This window comes from Oncorhynchus tshawytscha, linkage group LG12 (genome assembly GCF_018296145.1).
Source record: "Oncorhynchus tshawytscha isolate Ot180627B linkage group LG12, Otsh_v2.0, whole genome shotgun sequence".
Lineage (NCBI taxonomy): Eukaryota > Metazoa > Chordata > Actinopteri > Salmoniformes > Salmonidae > Oncorhynchus > Oncorhynchus tshawytscha.
The window spans coordinates 35,066,873-35,092,274 of NC_056440.1; the positions used below are offsets into that span (position 1 = coordinate 35,066,873).

Below are 25,402 nucleotides of genomic sequence, written 5' to 3' on the forward strand. Positions count from 1 at the left end.
GGCTTTTGCAGATTCTGCCGTTACCTTCCGGAAGTTGCCAGTAATAGGCTATTGCCAACTATGTAAAAATAGCCTATAAAGCCAACAAATTAAAAATATCCTGATAAAAATGAATATCCAATAAATCACATTGGCTGCGAATGGCCTGTCTGCAACAAACTTGAAACATTGTGTCAACTATTAACAGGTTCTACCTGAATTTGCAACATGGTGCCAGTGAGCTTGGTACAGACACAGCTGTAGGCCATTGCGCAAGGGATAACAAGTAATCAGGTAGACCTATTTTATGACTTTTCCGCTGGATCCGTGTATTTTTGTACTTTTACCCCCCTTTCTCCCCAATTTCGTGATATCCAATTGGTAGTGTCTTGTACCATTGCTGCAACTCCCGTACGGACTCGTGAGAGGTGAAGGTCGAGAGCCGTGCATCCTCTGGAACACATGATCATACCAAGCCGCACTGCTTAAGCTGCACCAATGTGTCGGAGGAAACGCTTTCCAACTGGCGACTGAAATCTAGCTTACAGGCGCCCGGTCCGCCACAAGGAGTTGCTAGAGCGCGATGGGACAAGAACATCCCGGCCGGCCAAACCCGACGACGCTGGGCCAATTGTGAGCCGCCTCTTGGGTCTCCCGGTCACGGCGGGCTGTGACACAGCCTGGGATTGAATCCGGGTCTGTAGTGACGCCTCAAGGCGCCAAACTCAAAGGCCCAGAGCATGACATTTGTCTCTTAAACACGGAGTGGTTATCAAAATTATTTTCAAATACATTGAACTATTGTCATGGATGTAAAAACGGACTGTTTGCTTGCTGTTTGAGCCGAAGAAAATGTTACTTTGAGAAGCTCCACTCCTCCTTAGTGGTGCTGCATAAAGCCAATCAGAAAACCTATCAGATCCCCCAAATAGGCACATTTTATATGCCTATATTTGTGCGCAGGCCAGGAATCCTGTAGGTCTAATTCTATGCATAATCAGGTGCGCGTCCTTACTCAACATTGACAGGAGCACTCCAAACAAAATATTGACTAAATTGTCAACTCGTAAATGGTATGAAATAAACCAAAACTTGTTTCTCACAAGTGTAGCCTAGGTTGAGCATCTGTAAACAACGTGTCCACTCTGACAATGAGAACGGTAAGACTGCAATAATAATATATTGAGTGCATTAACAGATATTACTGTAACCAAACAAACATTGTAGATTTGAAATGATAGCATTTAAGGGTAAGTGTACTACCTATATATGTCATGGGGAATTGATATACACTAACAATCAAATCCAAACAATTCACACAATGAACTTATGAAACAATGCATGTGCACAAATTGGTGGGAGAGAGCGCGTTCTGGAGAGACGTGCATTGTGCTGCCACACTCCCCTTCTTGGACTGTGCCATCATCACCACAGCCTCCGCAATGGATTAGTTCACTGAGATGGGCACGAATAAGACAGGTGTCTTATGTGCCATAAAAAAATATATATCTTTTTTGCTACTCTTCGACTAAAAAATATCTGGGTTGAACAACATCCCATCAACCAAACAATCGACCGGTCAACTAATTCGGGTCAGCCCTACTCGCAAGGCTGCCGACCCAGACTCTATCATCAAGTTCGCTTACGACACAACAGTACTAGGCCGGATGACCAACAACAACGAGATCAGCCTACAGGGATGAGGTAGATACTGTGACGGCGTGGTGCCAGGTAAACAACAACTCTCTCTCTCTCTCTCAACGTTAGCAAACAAATAAGCTGATTATTGACTTGATTATGGACAAGAGGAATGAGGCTGGACAAACCCCCAGCCTCATCAACCAGGCCGTTGTGGAGACGGTCAATGACGTCAAATTCCTCAGCGTACACATCTGAGAAGCTGAAATGGTCGAACCACACGGACACCGTGGTGAAGAAGGCACAACAGCGACTCTTGAACCTCAGGATGCTGAAGAAATGTGTCCTGTCCCCGAGGGCTCTCGCTGTTCTACACTGTCGGGTTGCATCACAGCCAGGTACGCAACTCCACCGCCGCGAACCACAGGGCGCATCAGAGGGTGATACGCTCAGCCGAACGCACCCTTGGGTGCACACTGCCTGCCCTACAGGACACCTACAACACCAGGTGTCAGACAAAAAGGCCAAGAAGATCATCAGGGACCCCAGCCACACAAGCTATGCCCTGTTCTCCCCGCTTCAATCACTCAGACGCGGGCAGTACAGGAGCATCATGGCAAAAACTGGAAGACTGGCCAATAGTTTCCACCCTCCCCATCAGGCTGCTGAATAGCCACCACCAGTAAGCTACCTGCTCACCCCTGCTACTCCCCCCTATGGACATTCCCCCCCACACACCCTCAACGGTCACTTACCTTACATGCTGCTCCTACTATGGACGTTTTCCCCCCACCTCCCAACCGTCTTTTACTCTACCACCACCCCAACAACATTCATCACTGTTGCAGTTGTTAATATGAATATTGATAGATTAAAAACAATACTTTATTTTTTACATTTTATTTCACTTGGTCATGCTGCTCCCGCTATGGTTATTCCCCCCCACCCCTAAACAGTCTTTACTCTGCCTCCACCCCAATGGAAAATTATTTATTAATCACTGCTACAGTTATGTATATAGTGCTATTTATATTGTTTTTTTATTTATTACCATGTTCATTATTTTATTTAACAGTCCTGTATGTTGGAGCTCAGAACCTAAGATTTTCACTGTACCCTGCAATCACACCTTCAACCCTGTACATGTGACTATTAAACACTGTGAATCTGAACAACACTGAACCATGCATGAGAACAACATGTTCTCTGGTCTGCTTGCATGTTTCAAGCAGACCACCAAAGTCCCTGTGACCAAGAACCTGTCTAAATTACTATCGCCCCCGTAGCACTCGCATCTGTAGCCATGAAATGGTTTGAAAGGCTGGTCATGGCTCACATCAACCCAGGACCCACTCCAATTCACATACCGTCCCAACTGATTCACAGATGACGCAATCTGTATTGCACTCCACAATGCCCTTTCCCACCTGGACAACTTGAATACCAATGTGAGAATGCTGTTCATTGACTACAGCTCAGCATTCAACACCATAGTGCCCTCCAAGCTCACCACTAAGCTCAGGACCCTGGGACTGAACACCTCTGCAACTGGGTCCTGGACATCCTGATGGGCCGCTCCCAGATGTTGAGGGTAGGTAACAACATCTGCCACACTGACCCCCAATACAGGGGCCCCTCAGGGGTGCGTGCTTAGTCCCTTCCTGTACTTCCTGTTCACCCACGACTGTGTGGCCGTGCACGGCTCCAACATAATTATTAAGTTTGCTGACAACACAACGGTGGTAGGCCTGATCAACGACGATAAAACTGAGACCTTGTAGGGTGGTACAAGGACAACCTCTCCCTCAACGTCAGCAAGACAAAGGAGCTGATCATGGACTAAAGGAAACGGAAGGGCAGAGCACACCACCATTCAGATCGACAGGGCTGTAGTGGAGCGGTTCGAGAGCTTCAATCCTCTGTGTCCATATCACTAGGAATCTATCATGGTTCGCACACACCAACACAGTTGATAAAAGAGCACGACAATGCCTCTTCCCCCTCAGGAGGGTGAAAAGATTTAGCATGGGCCCTCATCCTCAAATTCTACAGCCTCCCCAATGAGAGCCTCTTGACTGGCTGCATCACCGCTTGGTATGGCAACTGCTTAGCATCCAACCGCAAGGCGCTACAGAGGTTAGTGCGTTCGGCCCAGTGCATCACTGGGACGGAGCTCCCTGCCATTCAGGAGCGTTATACCAGGCGGTGTCAGAGGAAGACCCTAAGAATTATCAGACTCGCACCACCCAGGTCATAGACCGTGCTCTCTGCTACCGCTTGGCAAGCGGCCCCAATGCACCGAGTCTGGAACCAACAGAACCCTGAACAGTTTCTAACCCCAAGCCATAAGATTGCTAAATAGTTAGTGCAAAATGGGTCAATGGTTAACTATTTAACTAACTTTTTTGACTCATAAAATATGCTCCTGGTTATTATCTGTCACTTTATTCCTAGTTAGATGTACATATTTACCTCATTTACCTCGTACCGCTTCACATCCACTCTGTACTGGTACCCCATGTATATAGCCAAGTTATCATTACTCATTGTGTATTTATTACGTGTTTCTTTTCTATTATTTCTCTATTTTCTTTCTCTCTGCATTGTAGTGAAGGGCCCGTAAGTAAGTAAGCATTTCACTGTTAGTCTACATCTGTTACGAAGCATGTGATGAATACAATTCGATTTGATCCCCTTTGTCTATCTCTCTTTTGTCATGTACATTAGTCACACTAAGACAATTCAGTCTTCTGTTATTACTGAATTATAGTATTCTACACTTTTGTCTGAATTTGAGTGTTTGGATTCTGTGTTCTCTCCTGCTTCTGATCCCTGGGTTACTGAATGTGGCTTCTCTGTGTGTTCTAGATTGCTGCAAGGACACTTGGAGACCTGGTCCGTAAGCTGGGAGAGAAGATCCTCCCAGAGATCATTCCTATCCTGGAGGAGGGTCTGCGCTCTGAGAAGAGTGATGAGAGGCAGGGCGTGTGCATCGGCCTGAGTGAGATCATGAAGTCCACCAGCAGGGACGCGGTCAGTACCTCAACACATACCTGGTCACTTTTTTTAATTCATTCATTATTTAACCTGGAAGTCCCTTGAGATGAGTATACAGTTTGAGGAAACCTTTTAAAACGCCTTATACATAGAAGGGTTGTGTTGTGACGTGATCCCATGGTAGAGAAGTAAAATCACAATACGTGTATGTTTCCAGGTGCTGATATTCTCTGAGTCCCTGGTCCCCACCGTGAGGAAGGCTCTGTGTGACCCCCTGGAGGAGGTACGAGAGGCTGCAGCCAAAACCTTTGAGCAGCTCCACGCCACCATCGGTCACCAGGCCCTGGACGACATCCTGCCTGCCCTGCTCAAACAGTTGGTGAGACGCACACTCACATGCAAATACACACACATGAATCCACTTTACCGCTAACATTCCTCTGTATCCACGCAGTAATACTCCCTCTCCTGTCCTTCTGGAGAGGACAGAGGACCCACCATGGAACAGAATATAGAGTGAGGTTAATGTTTCTGTGTGCAGGATGATGAGGAGACTGCAGAGTTTGCTCTGGACGGTCTGAAACAGGTGATGGCAGTGAGGAGTCGCTCTGTGCTGCCCTACCTGGTGCCGAAGGTGAGCTGTCCAAACATTACACACTCTACTGACAATGGTTAATCTCTGTGATCATTGTATTGGATTATATACCACTTTTCCTGATGCTTAAATGTTTTTAAAATATTTTATAGTTTGAGTGTAGTTCTGCGTATGAATGCTCTCCTCTCCCCTGTCAGCTCACTGCTCCTCCAGTGAACACGCGCGTGCTGGCCTTCCTGTCTGCTGTGGCTGGAGACGCTCTGACACGCCACCTGGGGGTCATCCTGCCTGCCCTCTACTCCTCTCTGAAAGACAAGCTGGGAACAGAGGAGGGGCAGCAGGTAACAACAGCATTCATGATTACAAGATGGTTATAAAGGAGTTCCAAGTGCAGGGGCACTACTTTAACTGTCGGTGGTCGTAACAGGATAATATTACAGTGGTTCTTAGTGGGCGGTTGTGGTCCGTAGATGATAGGTATGTCCCCAGGTTTATATTACCCCCCGCGCCTCTCCTTCAGGAGCTGGCCAGCTGCCAGGCAGTGATCCTGTCTGTGGAAGATGAGGTGGGTCAGCGTATCATCATCGAGGACTTGCTAGAGGCCACCAGGTCACCGGATGCCGGCCTCAGACAGGCCGCCGCCACCATCCTCAACGGATACTTCTCCCGCACCCGCCTGGATTACAGTGCCCACACACGCAACCTGCTGTCAGGCCTCATCCGCCTGCTCAACGACTCCAACCCTGAGGTCCTGGTGCAGAGCTGGGACGCCATCAACTCCATCACCAAGGTTAGCAGTTGGCACCAAGAGCATTACAGGAACTGGGAGTGGGTTTGTCTGGGTTTACTGAAGTCATACAGTTGTGTTGTGGATCGTTATGCAGCATTGATTTCATAGATAACCAATGGCCATTAGGTACTCTGGTTAACTAACATAGTACAGTGGCAAGAAAAAGTATGTGAACCCTTTAGAATGACCTGGATTTCTGCATAAATTGGTCATAAAATTGGATCTGTTCTTCATCTAAGTCACAACAATAGACAAACAGTCTGCTTAATCTAATAACACACAAACAATGATACGTTTTCATGTCTTTATTGAACACACCATGTAAACATTCACAGTGTAGGGTGGGGAAAGTATGTGAACCCTTGGATAATAACAGGTTGATCCCCCTTTTCCAGCAATTACCTCAACTAAACGTTTTCTGTCGGGTTGAGGTCAGGACTCTGACTGGGCCACTCCAGAAAGCATATTTTCTTCTGTTGAAGCCATTCTGTTGTTGATTTACTTCTGTGTTTTGGGTCGTTGTCCTGTTGCATCACCCAACTTCTGTTGAGCTTCAATTGGCGGACAGATAGTCTTAACATTCTCCTACAAAATGTCTTGATAAACTTTTTCTGTGGATGATAGCAAGCTGTCCAGGCCCTGAGGCAGCAAAACAGCCCCAAACCATGATGCTCCCTCCACCATACTTTACAGTTGGGATGAGGTTTTGATGAGCTTGTGTTTCTTCCAAACAACACAACTTTATGTTTCATGTATACACAGAATATTTTGCCAGTAGTGCTGTGGAACATCCAGGTGCTCTTTTGCGAACTTCAGACGTACCAGCAATGTTTTTTTTGGACAGCAATGGGTTCTTCCGTAGTGTCTTCTCATGAACACCAGTCTTGTTTAGTGTTTTACGTATTTTAGATTTTTGTAAGTCTTTAGCTGACACTCTAGGATTCTTCTTAACCTCATTGAACATTCTGCGCTGTGCTCTTGCAGTCGTCTTTGCAGGACAGCCACTCCTAGGGAGAGCAGCAACAGTGCTGAACTTTCTCCATTTATAGACAGTTTGTCATACCGTGGACTGATGAACATCAAGGCTTTTAGAGATAATTTTGTAACCCTTTCCAGCTTTATGCAAGTCAACAATTCTGAGATCTCCTTGGATTTAATAAAAGGTTGATCCCCCATGGTTCATATCAGGCAATGCTTCTTGTGAAATGCAAACTCAAATTTGGTGAGTGTTTTTTATAGGGCAGGGCAGCTCTAACCAACATCTCCAATCTCGTCTCATTGATTGGACTCCAGGTTAACTGACTCCTGACTCCAATTAGCTTTTGGAGAAGTCATTATCCTAGGGGTTCACATACTTTTTACAACCTACACTGTGAATGTTTAAATTATGTATTCAATATAGACATAACATTTGTGTTATTAGTTTAAGCACACTGTGTTTGTCCATTCTTGTGACTTGGATCAAGATCAGATCAAAAATGATGACAAATTCATGCAGAAATCCAGGTAATTCCAAAGGGTTCACATACTTTTTCTTGCCACTGTATGTATTGATGTGTGAGGTCATGTTAAACTCTAGTTTGTTTTTGTAGAAACTGGACGCTGGCAGCCAGCTGGCTCTGATTGACGACCTGCACAGAGACATCCGGTCAGTGGCAGTAGACGTTAAGGGTCAGCACCTGCCTGGGTTCTGTCTTCCCAAAAAGGTAGGCCTCTCTCTCCTCTTGACATGTACAGTCACATCCTCAAGCTGACTAGTTTTGATATATCTTTTGGCTCTCTCCTCTCCACTAATTCTCTCTTATTCTCCTCCTCTTTCCCTCTTCCCCAGGGTGTGGCCTGCATCCTGCCAGTGTTGAGGGAAGGAGTGTTGACAGGCAGTCCTGAGCAGAAAGAGGAGTCGGCCAAAGCGCTGGGAGGAGTCATCAAGCTGACCTCCTCTGAGGCTCTGCGACCGTCTGTGGTCAACATCACTGGACCGCTCATCCGTATCCTGGGAGACCGCTTTGCCTGGAGCGTGAAGACCTCTCTGCTAGAGACACTCACCCTGCTGCTGGCCAAGGTCAGTGTCTGCTTCTAATTCTGAGGTTAAAGGTTTCGTTTGGTAAGCACAAAATGGGAGACAGGAGAAACATTTTGAAATGTGGTTAATAAATGAAATAATCCAAAAATAAGATTTTTCTTTTCTCAACGTTTTCCCATTTTGTGCCTACTAAACACAATCCTGTTGTTTCCTCCCTGCTGGAAGAATGGTTGGCATCTTGCTCTGGTCCTGAACCTGTTGCTCTGCCCCTGTCTCCAGGTAGGCATAGCCCTGAAGCCCTTCCTGCCCCAGCTCCAGACCACCTTCCTGAAGGCTCTGCAGGACTCTAGCCGGGCGGTCAGGCTGAAGGCTGCTGAGGCCCTGGGTCAGCTGGTCTCCATCCACAGCAAGGTGGACCCCCTATTTACAGAGCAGCTCTCTGCCATCCACAATGCTGAGGACTCAGGAGTCAGGTATGCAAAACCAGGGAATTCTGGGTAACCGAGAAACACAATGTGAAGAGTAGTGATCAGTTCCATATAGGATTCCTCTCATTTAGGATTTTTGGGGGGATTGATTAGATTCAATCAATCAGCCTAGTGTTTTGCTCCCTTTTTTCAGGGAGACCATGCTACAAGCCTTACGATTCGTCATCCAGGGAGCAGGGTCCAAGGTTGACCCAGCCATCAGGAAAAACATCACCACCACATTGCTGAGTATGCTGGGTCATGATGAGGTATGTTTACAAGCAGATACACTGACTAAGCATGTGTGAATGCAACATATGTTTTTTAGGCAGTCTACTGATACCCCCCCCCTGTCTCTCAATGGTGATTGCTAGAATTGAGTATAAAATTATTTCCGTTTAATCTTGCTAGCTAATATATATTGTAGCTCTGCAATACTGAACCTGGCATAAGCATTTCGCTACACCCGCAATAACATCTGCTAAACCCGTGTATGTGACCAATAAGATTTGATTTGATAAGCACATATTCAGCTCCATGTTTCAATGAAAGGATCTTTCAGAGTGCTATGTTTAGTTTTTTACCTCTGATCAAACTAGACTTCCGTCAGTCAAGGCAGGATGTGGCTTAATGAAAGGGGTTTTAGGCCTCCTTATCAGCCAGTGTGTATGAAAGCCTTATATAGAATCATTTAGTTCTAACTTTGTGTGTGTGTAGGATGCTACACGCATGTCCTCAGCAGGTTGTTTAGGAGAGCTGTGTGCCTTCCTGTCTGAAGAGGATCTGAGGAGTGTGTTGCTCCAGCATGTCCTGGGTAAGAATTTACACTATCACACCATACTCTTTGCCCACGCACAACCCTTTATATAGCACAAACATTCACACTTATGATAAAAGGTATTCACATATTGAATTTACACGTTATAATTTCTAACACTTAACTCTTGACTATCAAGACTATAATGTAGTAAGGAAAGACTTCTGTTTAATCTATGAAAAATGTTCCCGTTCTTCACCTAGCTGACATATCAGGAGTGGACTGGATGGTGCGTCATGGTCGCAGTATGACTCTGGCCATTGCAATCAAGTCTGCCCCTGAGCAGCTGTGTGTGGAGGAGTACAGTTCAACCGTGACGGAGGCCATCCTGGCCAGTGCCACCGCAGACCGGGTAGGAACTTCATACATCTGGTCAGATCTAAGTGGACACCGCTCCTTTTAGTTTACTCATTCTGTTCACCCAGACAGTGGAAGGATTGGCTCGTCAAGCACTTTTTCCCTTGCCAAACCATACCTCTTTCTCCTCTCTGACTGAACACTGGGCACGGTCGACTCCTCCAGATCCCCATAGCTACCAGTGGGATCAGAGCCATGGGCTACCTCATGAGACATCATCTCAGAACCGAGGAAGGAAGTGGCTCATCACAGCGCATCATCTCACAGTTTGTGAAGGTGAGGCAGGGGGGTACTTTCTCAGGAGTAATCTGTTACGTCACCCCCCCCATTTACAAAATGAATGTTTCTCAAATCAAGCACAAATAGACATACCCAAAAGTAACTGCAATTCATGTGTAATTACATGATTCTGACATGCCAAAACCTGGTATATTATGAGGTTATGAGATTGAGGAAATTATCAGAAGGTAGGAGTTATAGTTCAGAATACACAAGATCAAGCACACACTAACTTTTTTTATTTTGAAAGTCATCTTTCATTGACAAGCTATAAGTGAATTATTTATGCCCAGAGCTGGAAACACATCAGATGGCTTCCATAACATGTGAAAAATATCAGAAGAAAGAAAATGGGTTTGATAGACCTAACAATTAGAAATGGGCAGATGTTATAGTAAGTGGTGTCAGGTGTGGTCACGTGACGTTTGCAAGTGTCCCTAAACCTCTCCAAAGTGGCATATGTCTGTAAATTAGGTAATTCCAGTGCTATTACATATTTGCAATCACTAAATGCTAGTTGTTCAGTATAAAAACACAATTTTTATCATATCTACCTCAATCAAACATTGTGGTGGTATAGGGTATCCAGGGTACATTCAAGTGTCCTTTCAACCTCTCCAAAGTGTCCAAATGTGGTAATTGCACTATTTTTGCACACTGGATGTACCTAAAAGCTATTGTTCACTATAACTAAGTTTCTACAACACCAACCTCAAACATTGTGGTGGTGTCGTGGTTCTTACAGGGGATATCTAAGTGTTTTTTTCAACCTCTCCAAAGTGCCTGAACGTTTAGCCTAGGCATATCCAACGTATTGGTCCCACATACAAATTAACTGTTTACAAAAACAATATAAAGCAACAGATATACAGTACCAGTCAAAAGTTTAGCACACCTACCCATTCAATGGTTTTTCTTTATTTTGACTATTGTAGAATAATAGTGAAGACATCAAAACTATGAAATAACACATTGAATCATGTAGAAACCAAAAAGGTGTTAAACAAATCAAAATATAGTTCAGATTCTTGTAAGTAGCCACTCTTTGCCTTGACAGATTTGCACACTCTTGGATTTCTCTCAACCAGCTTCACCTGGAATGCTTTTCCAACCGTCTTGAAGGAGTTCCCACATTTGCTGAGCACTTGTTGGCTGCTTTTCTTTCACTTTGCAGTCCAACTCATCCCAAACCATCTCAATTGGGTTGAGGTCTGGTGATTGTGGAGACCAGGTCATCTGATGCAGCACTCCATCACTCTCCTTCTTGGTCAAATAGCCCTTACACAGCCTGGAGGTGTGTTGGGTCATTGTCCTGTTGAAAAACAAATGATAGTCCCACTAAGCTTCAAACCAGATGGGATGGCGTATCGCTGCAGTATTCTGTGGTAGCCATGCTGGTTAAGTGTGCCTTAAATTCTAAATATAATCACAGTGTTACCAGCAATGCACCATCACCTCCATGCTTCATGGTGGGAACCACACATGCGGATATCATCCGTTCACCTAATCTCCGTCTCACAAAGACAGAGGTTGGAACCAAAAATCTTAAATTTGGACTCATCAGACCAAAGGACAGATTTCCACTGTTCTGATGTCCATTACTTGTTTCTTGGCCCAAGCAAGTCTTCTTCTTATTAGTGTCCTTTAGTAGTGGTTTCTTTGCAGCAATTTGACCATAAAGGCCTGATTCACGCAGTCTCCTCCTCGATTATGTTGAGATGTGTCTGTTACTTGAACTCTGAAGCATTTTATTTGGGATGCAATTTCTGTAGCTGGGAGCTCTAATTAACTTCTCTCCAGCAGAGGTAACTCTGAGTCTTCCTTTCCTGTGGCGGTCATCATGAGAGCCAGTTTCATTATAGCGCTTGATGGTTTTTGCAACTGCACTTGAAGAAACTTTCAAAGTTCTTGACATTTTCATTGACTCTGACCTTCATGTCTTAAAGTAAAGATGATGCTTATTTGAGCTGTTCTTTCCATAATATGGACTTGGTCTTTTACCAAATAGGGCTATTCTGTATACCACCCCTACCATGTCACAACACAACTGATTGATTGGCTCAAATGCATTCAAAAGGAAAGAAATTCCACATTCACTTTTAACAAGGCACAACTGTTAATTGAAATGCATTCCAGGTGACTACCTCATGAAGCTGGTTGAGAGAATGCCAAGAGTGTGCAAAGCTGTCAAGGCAAAGGGTAGCTACTTTGAATAATCTCAATTATAAAATATATTTAACACTTTTTTGGTTACTACGTGATACCATGTGTTATTTCATAGTTTTGATGTCTTCACTATTATAGTACAAATGAAGAAAAACCCTGGAATGAGTAGGTGTGTCCAAACTTTTGACTGGTGCTGTACATAAGACGTTTTTAAAATATTTTTTATCAAACACACTTGGTTACACACCTGTCCTTCACTAAGAAAGGTTTCACTAAGAAAGGTGCAAAAATAGAAATAAGCTGAACTATTTACAAATGGCATTCGTGTTCGTTTTACATCCCAGGTATAGATGATTAGATTTCACTTTCACCGTAGCTTATGCATGTCGTTTTTATTTGATTTATTTCACCTTTATTTATTTAACCAGGTAGGCCAGTTGAGAACAAGTTCTCATTTACAACTTCGACCTGGCCAAGATAAAGCAAAGCAGTGTGACAAAAATAACACAGAGTTACTCATGGGATAAACAGACGTACAATCAATAACACAATAGAAACATCTATATACAATGTGTGCAAATGTAGTAAGATTAGGGAGGTAAGGCAATAAATAAGTCGTGATAGTCTTTGAAGCAGTCTCTCTCTGCCAGGAAACAAAAAGCAAACTGGCCTTTCGGACAGAAGATCTGGCATTTAACCCTTTTCCCCCCCCGAGTATTTTGTGCAATTCTTGCAGTTCATCCTTTTGTCTTTTGGTATGTGTGTTGGATAGTGGCGCTCACCTTGAGTGGGGTGTCTTGTGATGGTTGTGAGGTTGCTTTGGGCCCCCAGAGAGGGGTTTGACCTTGTGCTTTGGCCTTCTACTTGTGGAGAGTGAAAGGATTTACTGTAGCAATGTCCATAAAGTGGTAAAAAACAAGTATTATACCACTTCCTGGTCTTGTGGAGGACCTGGTAGTATCCTGGTAGTATCCTATCAGATAGGTTGACATCCCCCCATGCTGGCATTGTAGTTCTTCACAGGAATGGGGACATTCTTCCCTTTTCACCCTCCTTGAGACATGGTTGATATTGAATGCCTTATGCTGTGTGGTGAGCATGGTGTCCTTCCATTTCACAAAAAGCAGCTTGGTAGTCCTGATCCAACCTATGGTCCTCCTCCGCTGTCTTTGTCATGTCGTTTACCTTGGTTTTGGGGAAACTGATTCTGTTAGGACGAATGGTGCCACAAGCCCCTATTTTCTCTTTCAAGAGGTCTATGAAAAGTGGATGTAGAACCATCAGACGGGTGATTGACATTGCGGGGGGGGGGGGGCACTTGTTGGGAAGGGTTGCTCTCAAACGTCATCAAAATCCTCTGCATCCTCCACTCTGAAGTTCAGTTGACTAAATTTACTAAATGACATTACTGTAAAGTAAAAACACCAGTGACTCACATAGGTGTACTGCACACACACAATGCAAACAATAACACTTAAGAGAGAAAGGCAGAGGTGTCAACCACAAATGAACAATGGGAGTGAGAGTGCAGTGGCCTCAAGTTACAAGATGGCACGTAGAACAGCAAACAGTGAACTAATATGAAACATAGACAATAACTACTTTGGAATTATAAAGTATTACTTCTCTTGCGATCTGTGCAAGCAGAGTCAGGGTATATGCAGCAGTTTGACCCTCCTGGCTCGTTGCGAACTGTGTGAAGACCATTTCTTCCTAACAAAGACCATAATTCACTTTCCTGTGTTTGCCAGCAGCTCTTCGCAATGCTTGAAGCACAGCGCTGTTTATGACTTCAAGCCTATCAACTCGCGATATTAGGCTGGCAATACTATAGTGCCTAGAAGAACATTCAATAGTCAAAGGTATATGAAATACAAATGGTATAGAGAGAAAGTCCTATAATTCCTATAATAACAATAACCTAAACCTTCTTAAGTGGGAATATTGAAGACCCATGTTAAAAGGAACCACCAGCTTTCATATGTTCTCATGTTCTGAGCAAGGAATATATTAAACATTAGCTTTTTTACATGGCACATATTGCACTTTTACTTTCTTCTCCAACTGTGTTTTTGCATTATTTAAACCAAATTGAACACGTTTCATTATTTATTTGAGACTAAATTGATGTATTATGTTAAGTTAAAATAAGTGTTCATTCAGTATTGTTGTAATATACACTGCTCACTTAAAGCTAGGACTTAAACAACACACTTAAACAACACAATGTAACTCCAAGTCAATCCCACTTCTGTGAAATCAAACTGTCCACTTAGGAAGCAACACTGATTGACAATACATTTCACAGGCTGTTGTGCAAATGGCATAGACAACAGGTGGAAATTATAGGCAATTAGCAAGACACCCCCAATAAAGGAGTGGTTCTGCAGGTGGGGACCACAGACCACTTCTCAGTTCCTATGCTTCCTGGCTGATGTTTTGGTCACTTTTGAATGCTGGCGGTGCTTTCACTCGAGTGGTAGCATGAGACGGAGTCTACAACCCACACAAGTGGCTCAGGTAGTGCAGCTCATCCAGGATGGCACATCAACGCGAACTGTGGCAAGAAGGTTTGCTGTGTCTGTCAGCGTAGTGTCCAGAGCATGGAGGCGCTACCAGGAGACAGGCCAGTACATCAGGAGACATGGAGGAGGCCGTAGGAGGGCAACAACCCAGCAGTTGGACCGCTACTTCTGCCTTTGTGCAAGGAGGAGCACTGCCAGAGCCCTGCAAAATGACCTCCAGCAGGCCACAAATGTGCATGTGTCTGCTCAAACGGTCAGAAACAGACTCCATGAGGGTGGTATGAGGGCCCGACGTCCACAGGTGGGGGTTGTGCTTACAGCCCAACACCGTGCAGGACGTTTGGCATTTGCCAGAGAACACCAAGTTTGGCAAATTCGCCACTGGCACCCTGTGCTCTTCACAGATGAAAGCAGGTTCACACTGAGCACGTGACAGAGTCTGGAGACGCCGTGGAGAACGTTCTGCTGCCTGCAACATCCTCCAGCATGACCGGTTTGGCGGTGGGTCAGTCATGGTGTGGTATTTCATGGTATTTCTTTGGGGGGGCCGCACAGCCTTCCATGTGCTCGCCAGAGGTAGCCTGACTACCATTAGGTACCGAGATGAGATCCTCAGACCCCTTGTGAGACCATATGCTGGTGCGGTTGGCCCTGGGTTCCTCCTAATGCAAGACTAGACAATGCTAGACCTCATGTGGCTGGAGTGTGTCAGCAGTTCCTGCAAGAGGAAGGCATTGATGCAATGGACTGGCCTGACCGTTCCCCAGACCTGAATCCAATTGAGCACATCTGGGACATCAAATCCAAATCAAATCAAATCAAATTTATTTATATAGCCCTTCGTACATCAGCTGATATCTCAAAGTGCTGTACAGAAACCCAGCCTAAAACCCCAAACAGCAAGCAGTGCAGGTGTAGAAGCACGGTGGCTAGGAAAAACTCCCTAGAAAGGCCAAAACCTAGGAACCTAGGACATCATGTCTCGCTCCATCCACCAACGCCACGTTGCACCACAGACTGTCATCAGGAGCATGCCCAGGCGTTGTAGGGAGGTCATACATGCACGTGGAGGCCACACACACTACTGAGCCTCATTTTGACTTGTTTTAAGGACATTACATCAATGTTGGATCAGCCTGTAGTGTGGTTTTCCAACCTCTCTGGTACCAGTGGGACGGTAGCGTCCCACCTCGACAACAGCAAGTGAAATTGCAGGGCGCCAAATTCAAAACAACAGAAATCCCATAATTAAAATTCCTCAAACATATAAGTATTATACACCAATGTAAAGATAGACTTCTTGTAAATCAAACCACAGTGTCCAATTTCAAAAAGGCTTTACGGCGAAAGCACACCAAACGATTATGTTTGGTCAGTGCCTAGTCACAGAAAACCATACAGCCATTTTCCAGCCAAGGAGAGGGCTCACAAAAGTCAGAAATAGCGATTAAGTTAATCACTAACCTTTGATGATCTTCATCAGATGGCACTCACAGGACTTCATGTTACACAATAAATGTGTGTTTTGTTCGATAAAGTTAATCTTTATGTCCAAAAACCTCAGTTGGAATTGGCGCGTTATGTACAGTAATCATTTTCTCAAACAAACATCCGGTGAAATTTCAGAGAGCCACATCAAATTACAGAAATACTTATCATAAACATTGATGAAAAATACAAGTTTTATACGTAGGATTAAAGATAAACGTCTTTTTTGGGGAAAAATAACGTTCCCAAAGTAAACAGCCTATTTCTCAGGACCAGATGCTAGAATATGCATATAATTCACAGCTTAGGATAGAAAACACTCTAAAGTTTCCAAAACTGTAAGAATATTGTCTGTGAGTATAACAGAACTGATATTGCAGGCGAAAGCCTAAGAAGAATCCAATCAGGAAGTGACTCATGTTTTGAAACCGTTGTATTCCTATGCACCCCTATTGGCCATTGAAAGGGATATCAACCAGATTCCTTTTTCTACGTATTCCCGAAGGTGTCTTACAGCATTTTGACGTAGTTTCACACCTTTATGTTGAAGAATCAGCGTAAACGACTACATTGCATAAGTGGCCAGCTGAGGGCTCTCAGAGTGATTCTTGCGTAAAAGACAGAGGTAGTCATTTTTCCTCTCGCTCCTACTGAAAAGCCAATTGTCCCGGTTGATATATTATCGAAGAGATATTTGAAAAACACCTTGAGGTTTGAATATAAAAAACGTCTGCCATGTTTCTGTCGATATTATGTATATAATTTGGAATTTTGTTCGGCGTTGTCGTAACCGCTATTTCCGGTGGATTTCCCAACATAACAAGACCAACAAACGGAGGTATTTTGGGTATAAAAATAATATTTATGGAACAAAAGGAACATTTGCTGTCTAACTGGGAGTCTCGTGAGTGAAAACATCCGAAGCTCATCAAAGGTAAACGGTTAATTTGATTGCTTTTCTGATTTTCGTGACCAAGCTTCCTGCTGCTAGCTGGACATAATGCTATGCTAGGCTATTGATAAACTTAAACAAACGCTTGTCTTGCTTTGGCTGTAAAGCATGATTTCAAAATCTGAGATGACAGGGTGATTAACAAAAGGCTAAGCTGTGTTTCACTATATTTCACTTGTGATTACATGAATATGAATATTTTCTAGTAATATTTTTTGACCGTTGCGCTATGCTAATTAGTGTAGTTGATGACAATTCTCCCGGATCCGGGATGGGTAGTTCCAAGAAGTTAATTAATTAAGAGGCTCCTCTGTCCTCCACTTGTTACCTGTATTAATGGCACCTGTTTGAACTTGTTATCAGTATAAAAGACACCTGTCCACAACCTCAAACAGTCACACTCCAAACTCCACTATGGCCAAGACCAAAGAGCTGTCAAAGGACACCAGAAACAAAATTGTAGACCTGCACCAGGCTGGGAAGACTGAATCTGCAATAGGTAAGCAGCTTGGTTTGAAGAAATCAACTGTGGGAGCAATTATTAGGAAATGGAAGACATACAAGACCACTGATAATCTCCCTCGATCTGGGGCTCCACGCAAGATCTCACCCCGTGGGGTCAAAATGATCACAAGAACGGTGAGCAAAAATCCCATAACCACACAGGGGGACCTAGTGAATGACCTGCAGAGAGCTGGGACCAAAGTAACAAAGCCTACCATCGGTAACACACTACGCCGCCAGGGACTCAAATCCTGCAGTGCCAGACGTGTCCCCCTGCTTAAGCCAGTACATGTCCAGGCCCGTCTGAAGTTTGCTAGAGAGCATTTGGATGATCCAGAAGAAGATTGGGAGAATGTCATATGATCAGATGAAACCAAAATATAACTTTTTGGTAAAAACTCAACTCGTCGTGTTTGGAGGACAAAGAATGCTGAGTTGCATCCAAAGAACACCATACCTACTGTGAAGCATGGGGGTGGAAACATCATGCTTTGGGGCTGTTTTTCTGCAAAGGGACCAGGACGACTGATCCGTGTAAAGGAAAGAATGAATGGTGCCATGTATCGTGAGATTTTGAGGGAAAACCTCCTTCCATCAGCAAGGGCATTGAAGATGAAACGTGGCTGGGTCTTTCAGCATGACAATGATCCCAAACACACCGCCCGGGCAACGAAGGAGTGGCTTCGTAAGAAGCATTTCAAGGTCCTGGAGTGGCCTAGCCAGTCTCCAGATCTCAACCCCATAGAAAATCTTTGGAGGGAGTTGAAAGTCCGTGTTGCCCAGCAACAGCCGCCAAAACATCACTGCTCTAGAGGAGATCTGCATGGAGGAAGGGGCCAAAATACCAGCAACAGGGTGTGAAAACCTTGTGAAGACTTACAGAAAACGTTTGACCTCTGTCATTGCCAACAAAGGGAATATAACAAAGTATTGAGATAAAGTTTTGTTATTGACCAAATACTTATTTTCCACCATAATTTGCAAATAAATTAATAAAAAAATCCTACAATGTGATTTTCTGTGATTTTGTGATTTTTTTCCTAATTTTGTCTGTCATAGTTGAAGTGTACCTATGATGAAAATTACAGGCCTCTCATCTTTTTAAGTGGGAGAACTTGCACAATTGGTGGCTGACTAAATACTTTTTTGCCCGACTATATATGCATATCCTAGCTTCTGGGCCTGAGTAGCAGGTAGTTTAATTTGGGCACGCTTTTCATCCAAAATTCCGAATGCTGCCACCTACCCTAGTGAAGTTGTCATACATCATCAGATAAAATTGACAATTAACTTGTTCCTGTCAACCTACGGATCCCCCAACATTTGGTGAAAATGTTGTGTAAAATAAACATTTTGACTCTCAGGGCTGGTGGTCAATAATGGTAGGTCACAGGCAGACAAATAACACATCCTTATGATCTGTGGAGTCCCGGCTTTCGGTGGGTATTCGCGTATTCCGTGTTTATTTAGTTTATGCTTCACGATGCTAACCGGAATGTAGGTAGCAGCCATCTTGAAATTAGGTAATCGGCTCGGCCTGCCCTTATACATTCATATGCTCATATATGGTAGTAAGTCACAACAAATATAAAGGCACAGATCAATAGCCAAGATTATCAGCTTTCTGCAGACACCCTGCTTTTGCAGATAGGGGCCAGACTGAATTGAATAAAATGCAATCTAATAGGGTCCCCAAATATGAGGTTTAAGCACCGTGGCTGCATGGGTATGGACAAATGTAAGAAATAAGAACACTGACAGTGCTTCTCTGATTTGTCAGTAACCTCTCCCCTGTCATTTCCCCTACAGTGTCTCCAGAACCAGTCCAGTGACATCAGGCTGGTGTCGGAGCGGGTGCTGTGGTGGGTGTTTAAAGACGAGGCCACGCCCTCCCTGGAGCCCGCCCTCATCAAGCCGCTGGTGAAGAGCCTGCTGGACAACACCAAGGACAAGAACACCAGCGTCAGAGCCCAGAGCGAACACACCATTGTCAGCCTGCTCCGACTGCGTCAGGGAGAGCAGACCATGCAAGTCAGTGACAAACACAATTGCACAAATAAACAGTCTCAATACTCATTATAAAGAAGATAATACTCGGCCTGATGGATTTGAGTTGTGCGTGCATTCACAATACAATCTGTTATGTTTGTCTTTCAGAGTGTCAGTGCCATTCTTGACTCCGCTAGTAATGAGCTGCTGTCTGACTGTCACCGCCGCTCCCTGAAGAAGATCTCCAGCCTTCCAGACTCTAACGAAGAGATTGACGACACCATCCTCACGTGATGGACAGGATTTAACCCCGTTTTAAAAAATCCATACTGTTGCTCTTGTACTCAGAAAAGACCTCAACAGCAATCAAGAGAACCTTAGCTGTTATGTCTAACAAATACATACAACTATGGAGAGAACCCTCACACACGCATACATCCCGAATAACTCCATGTTATCCATGGACCAAGGATGAGTATGAACACTCACTTTCCTTCATATTCCCACTCTTTGGACAATTTCTTTTCTTGTTTAAGTGGCTCTATAAACATTTATAACATTGGTTCTCTCTCACAAAGTGTAGGTAAACGTCCTGTTAGCTCACTGCATAAAGAAAGTAATTTGTGCCAATTCCCTTTTGACATTTAAATGTGTATTCAATGTCCCTCTTTTTTTATTGAATTTATTTAGAGCATCACTGACACCAGTAATCAAATCAAATCAAATTTTATTTGTCACATACACATGGTTAGCAGATGTTAATGCGAGTGTAGCGAAATGCTTGTAACAAAGCAGCAATTCAATTTATACCCCTGCCTTTCCGCTGTTTTATCCCTCTTTGCTTTTGTGTGTGTGAGAGTTGTGTGGGGAAAGCAACCAGTTATCTTTAGGATAAAGTTGATATTCTTATCAATATTAGTTGTAAAAAGAAATCAAATAAAACTTGATTTTATAATGGTTGACAATCTGAATTCACTTTATTTTTGGCACCCTGTCACTGAACTTGGCTTTTTGCCTTGATACACAAACTACACAAAATTTGTCAGTCCAGGGCCTGGTTTCCTAAAAGCATCTTAAGGTTAAGTTAATCATTAGAATATTGTTCTAACGATAAACTTAACCATAAGATGCTTTTGGGAAATCGGGCCCTGAGCAGGGGTGTCAAACTCATTCCATGGAGAGTCGCGTGTCTGCTGGTTTTTCCTTTCAATTAAGACCTAGACAACCCGGGTGAGGGGAGTTCCGTACAGATTAGTGACCTTCATTCATCAATCAATTGGGCGGCAGGGTAGCCTAGTGGTTAGAGCGTTGGACTAGTAACTGGAAGGTTGCAAGTTGAAACCCCCGAGCTGACAAGGTACAAATCTGTCGTTCTGCCCCTGAACAGGCAGTTAACCCACTGTTCCTAGGCCGTCATTGAAAATAAGAATTTGTTTTTAACTGACTTGCCTAGTTAAATAAAGTTAAGATTGTATTTTTTAATATTTTTTAAATCAAGCATAAGGGAGGTGCGAAAACCTGCAGACACCCAGCCCACCATGGAATGAGTTTGAGACGTGGTGTAGAGTTATACGAATGGAAAAGTGCCAACCTGAAGTCAACAGCACCTTGAATCTACGAAACTGGGCCCTGGTCAAGGGTGTACGGTTGGTTATTCACCGAGGTAAAAACAGTTTCAGGTTGGATATTCACACTTTCAAACTTCAATACCTTTCAAACCACTTGAGCCACAGACTTAAAATAAGTGTCATGATGAAAAATTTGCACAGGTCTTATTTTCATGATTTCTATATTAATTTGCTTTCCAAAGCTAATAAACATTTGGAAATGTGAACAGCATTTTGTATTCCTAGTTGAATTAGTTAGGGAGCGTAAACAAAGTACCAACTTTTTTTACATTTGAATTTCAATAGCTCCTTGGTCATGTTCCTCAAGGTTCAGAATGTACACTGAGTGGGCCTACACATTGCACACCCTTTAGTTGGTCCATTTTCATCTCGCACGTTTTACATGAATTTTTAAAACTTTCTAATTTCAATAGCTCATTGGTCATGTGACCTACCGGACTCAAACAAGGTTCAGAATGTCCACTGACTACCCTTCTATATTGCACACCCTTTAGTGTGTCCTTTTTCATCTCACATGATTTTACATGAATTTTGTCAACTTTAGAATTTCAATAGCTCCTTGATCTTGTGACCTACTGACCTCCGACAAGGTTCAGAATGTACACTCAGTGGGCCTACACATTGCACACCCTTTAGTTTGTCCATTTTCATCTCACGTGATTATGGTGATGCCATTTGTTCCCTTTCTGTGATGATTTCAACCTGCCAATTTGTTGATTTCAGCCCTATTTGATGGTAAAGTACATACTTCCCCTTTAGGATATGAAGGGGGCCATTCAATCTTTTCATGTTGATATCTGTAGAGGTACAGATGACCCTGAACATGTGGCAAAAGGAATTTAGAAAATTGCCTGCACAGAAGCAGAGTTAAAGCTTAACCTGTAAACCCATGTTATCCTTAGGGAGAAACTCGGATGTGTCAAACTGTATAAACCGGCGGGTGCAACTAGAATAACTCTGATGACCCCAGTTATTTTTTGACTTCCCGGAAGACCAGGCCTTGGGGGGCGACCTGAGGCCGTCGGCCTATTTTAATAACACCCGCGGACATCTAGTAAGGGGCCATCCATTTGCCATATGGAAATGTAAAAAATGCATGTCAAATCATGTGAGGGGGAAATGGACAAACTAAAGGATGTGCAATGTGTAGGCTCACTGAGTGTACATTCTGAACCGTGTTTGAGGTCAGTAGACCTCGTGACCAAGGAGCTATTGAACTTCTAAAGTTGACTAAATTAATGTAAAATCGTGTGAGAGGAAAATTGACAAACTAAAGGATGTGCAATATAGAAGGGTCGTCAGTGGACATTCTGAACCTTGTTTGAGTCCAGTAGGTCACATGACCAAGTAGCTATTGAAATGTGCAAGTTTGAAAACTTAATGTAAAATCCCATGAGATGCAAATGAACAAAAGAAAAGGGTGTGGAATATATAAATATTGTCAGTTGACATTCTGAAAGCAGTTTGAGGGTTTTAGGTCACATGACTAGAGAGCTATTGAAATTTGAAACTATGAAAAACAAAGAAAAATGATTGTAAAATCACCTGAGATTAAAATGGATGAATTTAAGGGTGTGCGATTATATATTGCTAGTGAGTGGGTGTTCTGTAAGTAGTTTGAGGGTTGTAGGACACATGACCATGGAGCTATTGAAATTAAGAAACATTGACAACAAATGTAAAATCGCATGAGATGAAAATGGACAAACAAAAGGCTACTCAGTGGATATTCTGAATGTCATTTGAGGATTGTAGGTCATAAGACTAAGGAGCTATTGAAGTTTGACACTTTTAAAAATGCATGTAAAATGAGATGTAAATGGACAAACAAAAGGGTGTGCAATGTGTAGGCCCATTAAGTGTGCATTATGAACCTTGTTTGAGGTGTGTAGGTCACATGACCAAGGTGGTAAAATGAATAATTTAATATAGTGCAAAGAAAAGGTGTGTGCAATGTGTCTATGCCATCGGGTTAGCTCGAACCAGTTTATGAAGTTTTAGGAGTAATGGTTGAAGTGCTATTGAAATTTGAAAAATATGATTTGTTACTATGTTGACGGTCCCTAACTGCTGTTGGTGGAAGTAAGGAAAACTACAGGCGAATATCCAATCCGAATCTGTCTTTACCTCAGTGAGTTATTCGGGAACAAATGGAAAGCTGCCAACCTGAAGTCAACAGCACCCTGCATCAATGGGCACACGACTTTGTCGTGCGTCTGCGCAGTGATTCTGGGTCGCGTAAGGGTTGGGTGCAGCCGCCACCAGACAAGGAAACTCAGTTCCGGCTATTTGTAGCGTAGGGAAAGTATTGCTGACACCTCGAATCCCCGAGAAAAAAGCTGCCGGCTTGGGGGCTAGCAATTGGGTATAGGGGGGGGTAATCATTCTAATTCATATTGGGGGTAGTGCTTGTGTACGACAAGCCAAGGGTTCGGACAGCAAGTCGATAAGAAGAGCATAGTAAACGGCAAAAGGCGGGGGTAACCCACCAACTACCGGCATGGCCAGGGACTACGATTACCTATTCAAGCTGCTCATCATCGGTGACAGTGGTAAGCGAATACCGGGGATGCGTAACGGGAAATGGGCCTCTCCAGGTATTTACACAATGAGTCGCAGAAGAGTAGGTCGCGGTTCCTAGCGTGATTTTGGACTCATGTTAAATGAACGTCTACGTTACTATGTGTAGTTTTAAAAATGCACATCAATATTTGGGGGAGAGAGCGGTGACACTTGCGCCGAGGTGTGCATCGCAGGGCTGGGCATGTCAGCCGATCAGGCCAGATATTGCACGATAGCGTCTAGTACTGCCACACTGGGACGAATTCCATCCATTTTAAGATTTTAGTTATTTAGCGGAATATTTTAGTAACTAGTTATTATGGCGTTGCAAGTATGTATATTGTAGCTAAACATTTGCCTTATTTCTTACAACTTGCCAAGTGTTGTTCGCTTGCTAGCTAACTTGCCATTCAACGTTAGCTAATGGATCCTATTTTATTTTTCTGTTAGCCGAGGAGCTAGCTAACTACTAGGTAGAAAGCTGGCCTCCCTTAAGTTGACAACCAGCTACTCTGGTGTTATCCTGCTGTGAGCTGGCTCGTTAACGTTAGGTGGTTTGTAGTTAGAAGAAACATTTCAGCAGCGTGTTCCCTGTGTGAAGGAATGTTAACTATGACAAACTAGCAATATGTATGTGACACTGATTGCATCAAGTGCAGAGTCGTTTACAATGAGCCCTGAATGATTTCTAGATGATCCCCTAACATAGGGCCCTCAAACTCAACTCTGGACCTCGAAGCCAGTTCCACTGCGTTTTTTAATTGTTCCCCACGAATCAGGGACTTATTTAGACCGGGAACATCAGGTGGGTGCAATTAATTATCAAGTAGAACAGAAACCCTACAAGGTGTGGAGCCTGATGGTTAAGAGTTGAATATCTCTGCCCTAGGGCCTAACGTTTAGTATACCAATAAGGAAGGAATTTAACTTTAACTTTTACTATCAAGATCCAACTAAGTGACTGAATTTCTTAATATAAGGTATATTAAAAACCATACTACCACTTCATTTGCAGTTTTTTCCACCTCGTGTTTATTTTAATTCTAAAGACTGCTGCATTCATCTGAAAACATACATCTACAAACAACATTGCATTTCCAACTCCACAATCATTTTGATGGTAAAGATCCTTTCAGCCATTGACACTCCCAGTCCTGGCACTATCTCATCAGCTGGCTGATCACAATAGTGGGCAAGACAGCAGCCCTTTTACTACCACAGACACACCGGGTGCTGTGTCCCCTTGGCTGCAATCTGGAACCAGTATTGGTACCGCTGTTATGAGATTCAGGGAAAATTGAAACCAATGCTCAAATGAGAGTCAAGGAAAACCAGTATTTGGACTGACGGAGGTCCACCTCACCTGTAGCTAGTGTTTTGCATGACAACAACTAAGCAGAAACCAACTAGCACCCACCCAGGCTACTGTTCTTCACCTTTGTTACCTGTCCTAAATATAGTATTTGAGGATTTGAATAACTAACGTGAACTGTATTTTGTGGCTTTTGCTTATTGCCTTGGACAGTCGTTTTTACAAGTGAGCAGGCAATGGCCTATGTCTTCACCACAGGTACCTAATATGACTGCTAAGTACTCCTTCAAAGACAGGGCTGCACTGATAAGTCTTCCCAAGTATCACTGAGGGA

The 25,402-nt window shown here is 43.5% G+C and overlaps 2 protein-coding genes across 2 annotated transcripts in view; both read left to right on the forward strand.

Annotated features, from left to right (window-relative positions):
- LOC112263037 (eIF-2-alpha kinase activator GCN1) overlaps positions 1–20,526 on the forward strand; it is a 47,526-nt gene extending 27,000 nt beyond the window's left edge. The window contains exons 44-57 of the mRNA XM_042331641.1: positions 4,486–4,650; positions 4,832–4,993; positions 5,156–5,248; positions 5,407–5,550; positions 5,730–5,999; positions 7,592–7,705; positions 7,831–8,061; positions 8,302–8,495; positions 8,644–8,758; positions 9,207–9,303; positions 9,510–9,658; positions 9,829–9,939; positions 19,387–19,608; positions 19,735–20,526. Of these exons, the coding sequence (XP_042187575.1) occupies positions 4,486–4,650; positions 4,832–4,993; positions 5,156–5,248; positions 5,407–5,550; positions 5,730–5,999; positions 7,592–7,705; positions 7,831–8,061; positions 8,302–8,495; positions 8,644–8,758; positions 9,207–9,303; positions 9,510–9,658; positions 9,829–9,939; positions 19,387–19,608; positions 19,735–19,860 (2,193 nt within the window). The 3' untranslated portion in view covers positions 19,861–20,526. The remainder of the gene's footprint in view (positions 1–4,485; positions 4,651–4,831; positions 4,994–5,155; positions 5,249–5,406; positions 5,551–5,729; positions 6,000–7,591; positions 7,706–7,830; positions 8,062–8,301; positions 8,496–8,643; positions 8,759–9,206; positions 9,304–9,509; positions 9,659–9,828; positions 9,940–19,386; positions 19,609–19,734) is intronic.
- Positions 20,527–23,367: 2,841 nt separating this feature from the next.
- rab35b (RAB35, member RAS oncogene family b) overlaps positions 23,368–25,402 on the forward strand; it is a 50,984-nt gene continuing 48,949 nt past the window's right edge. Inside the window, exon 1 of the mRNA XM_024439004.2 lies at positions 23,368–23,746. Within this exon, the coding sequence (XP_024294772.1) occupies positions 23,695–23,746 (52 nt within the window). The 5' untranslated portion in view covers positions 23,368–23,694. The remainder of the gene's footprint in view (positions 23,747–25,402) is intronic.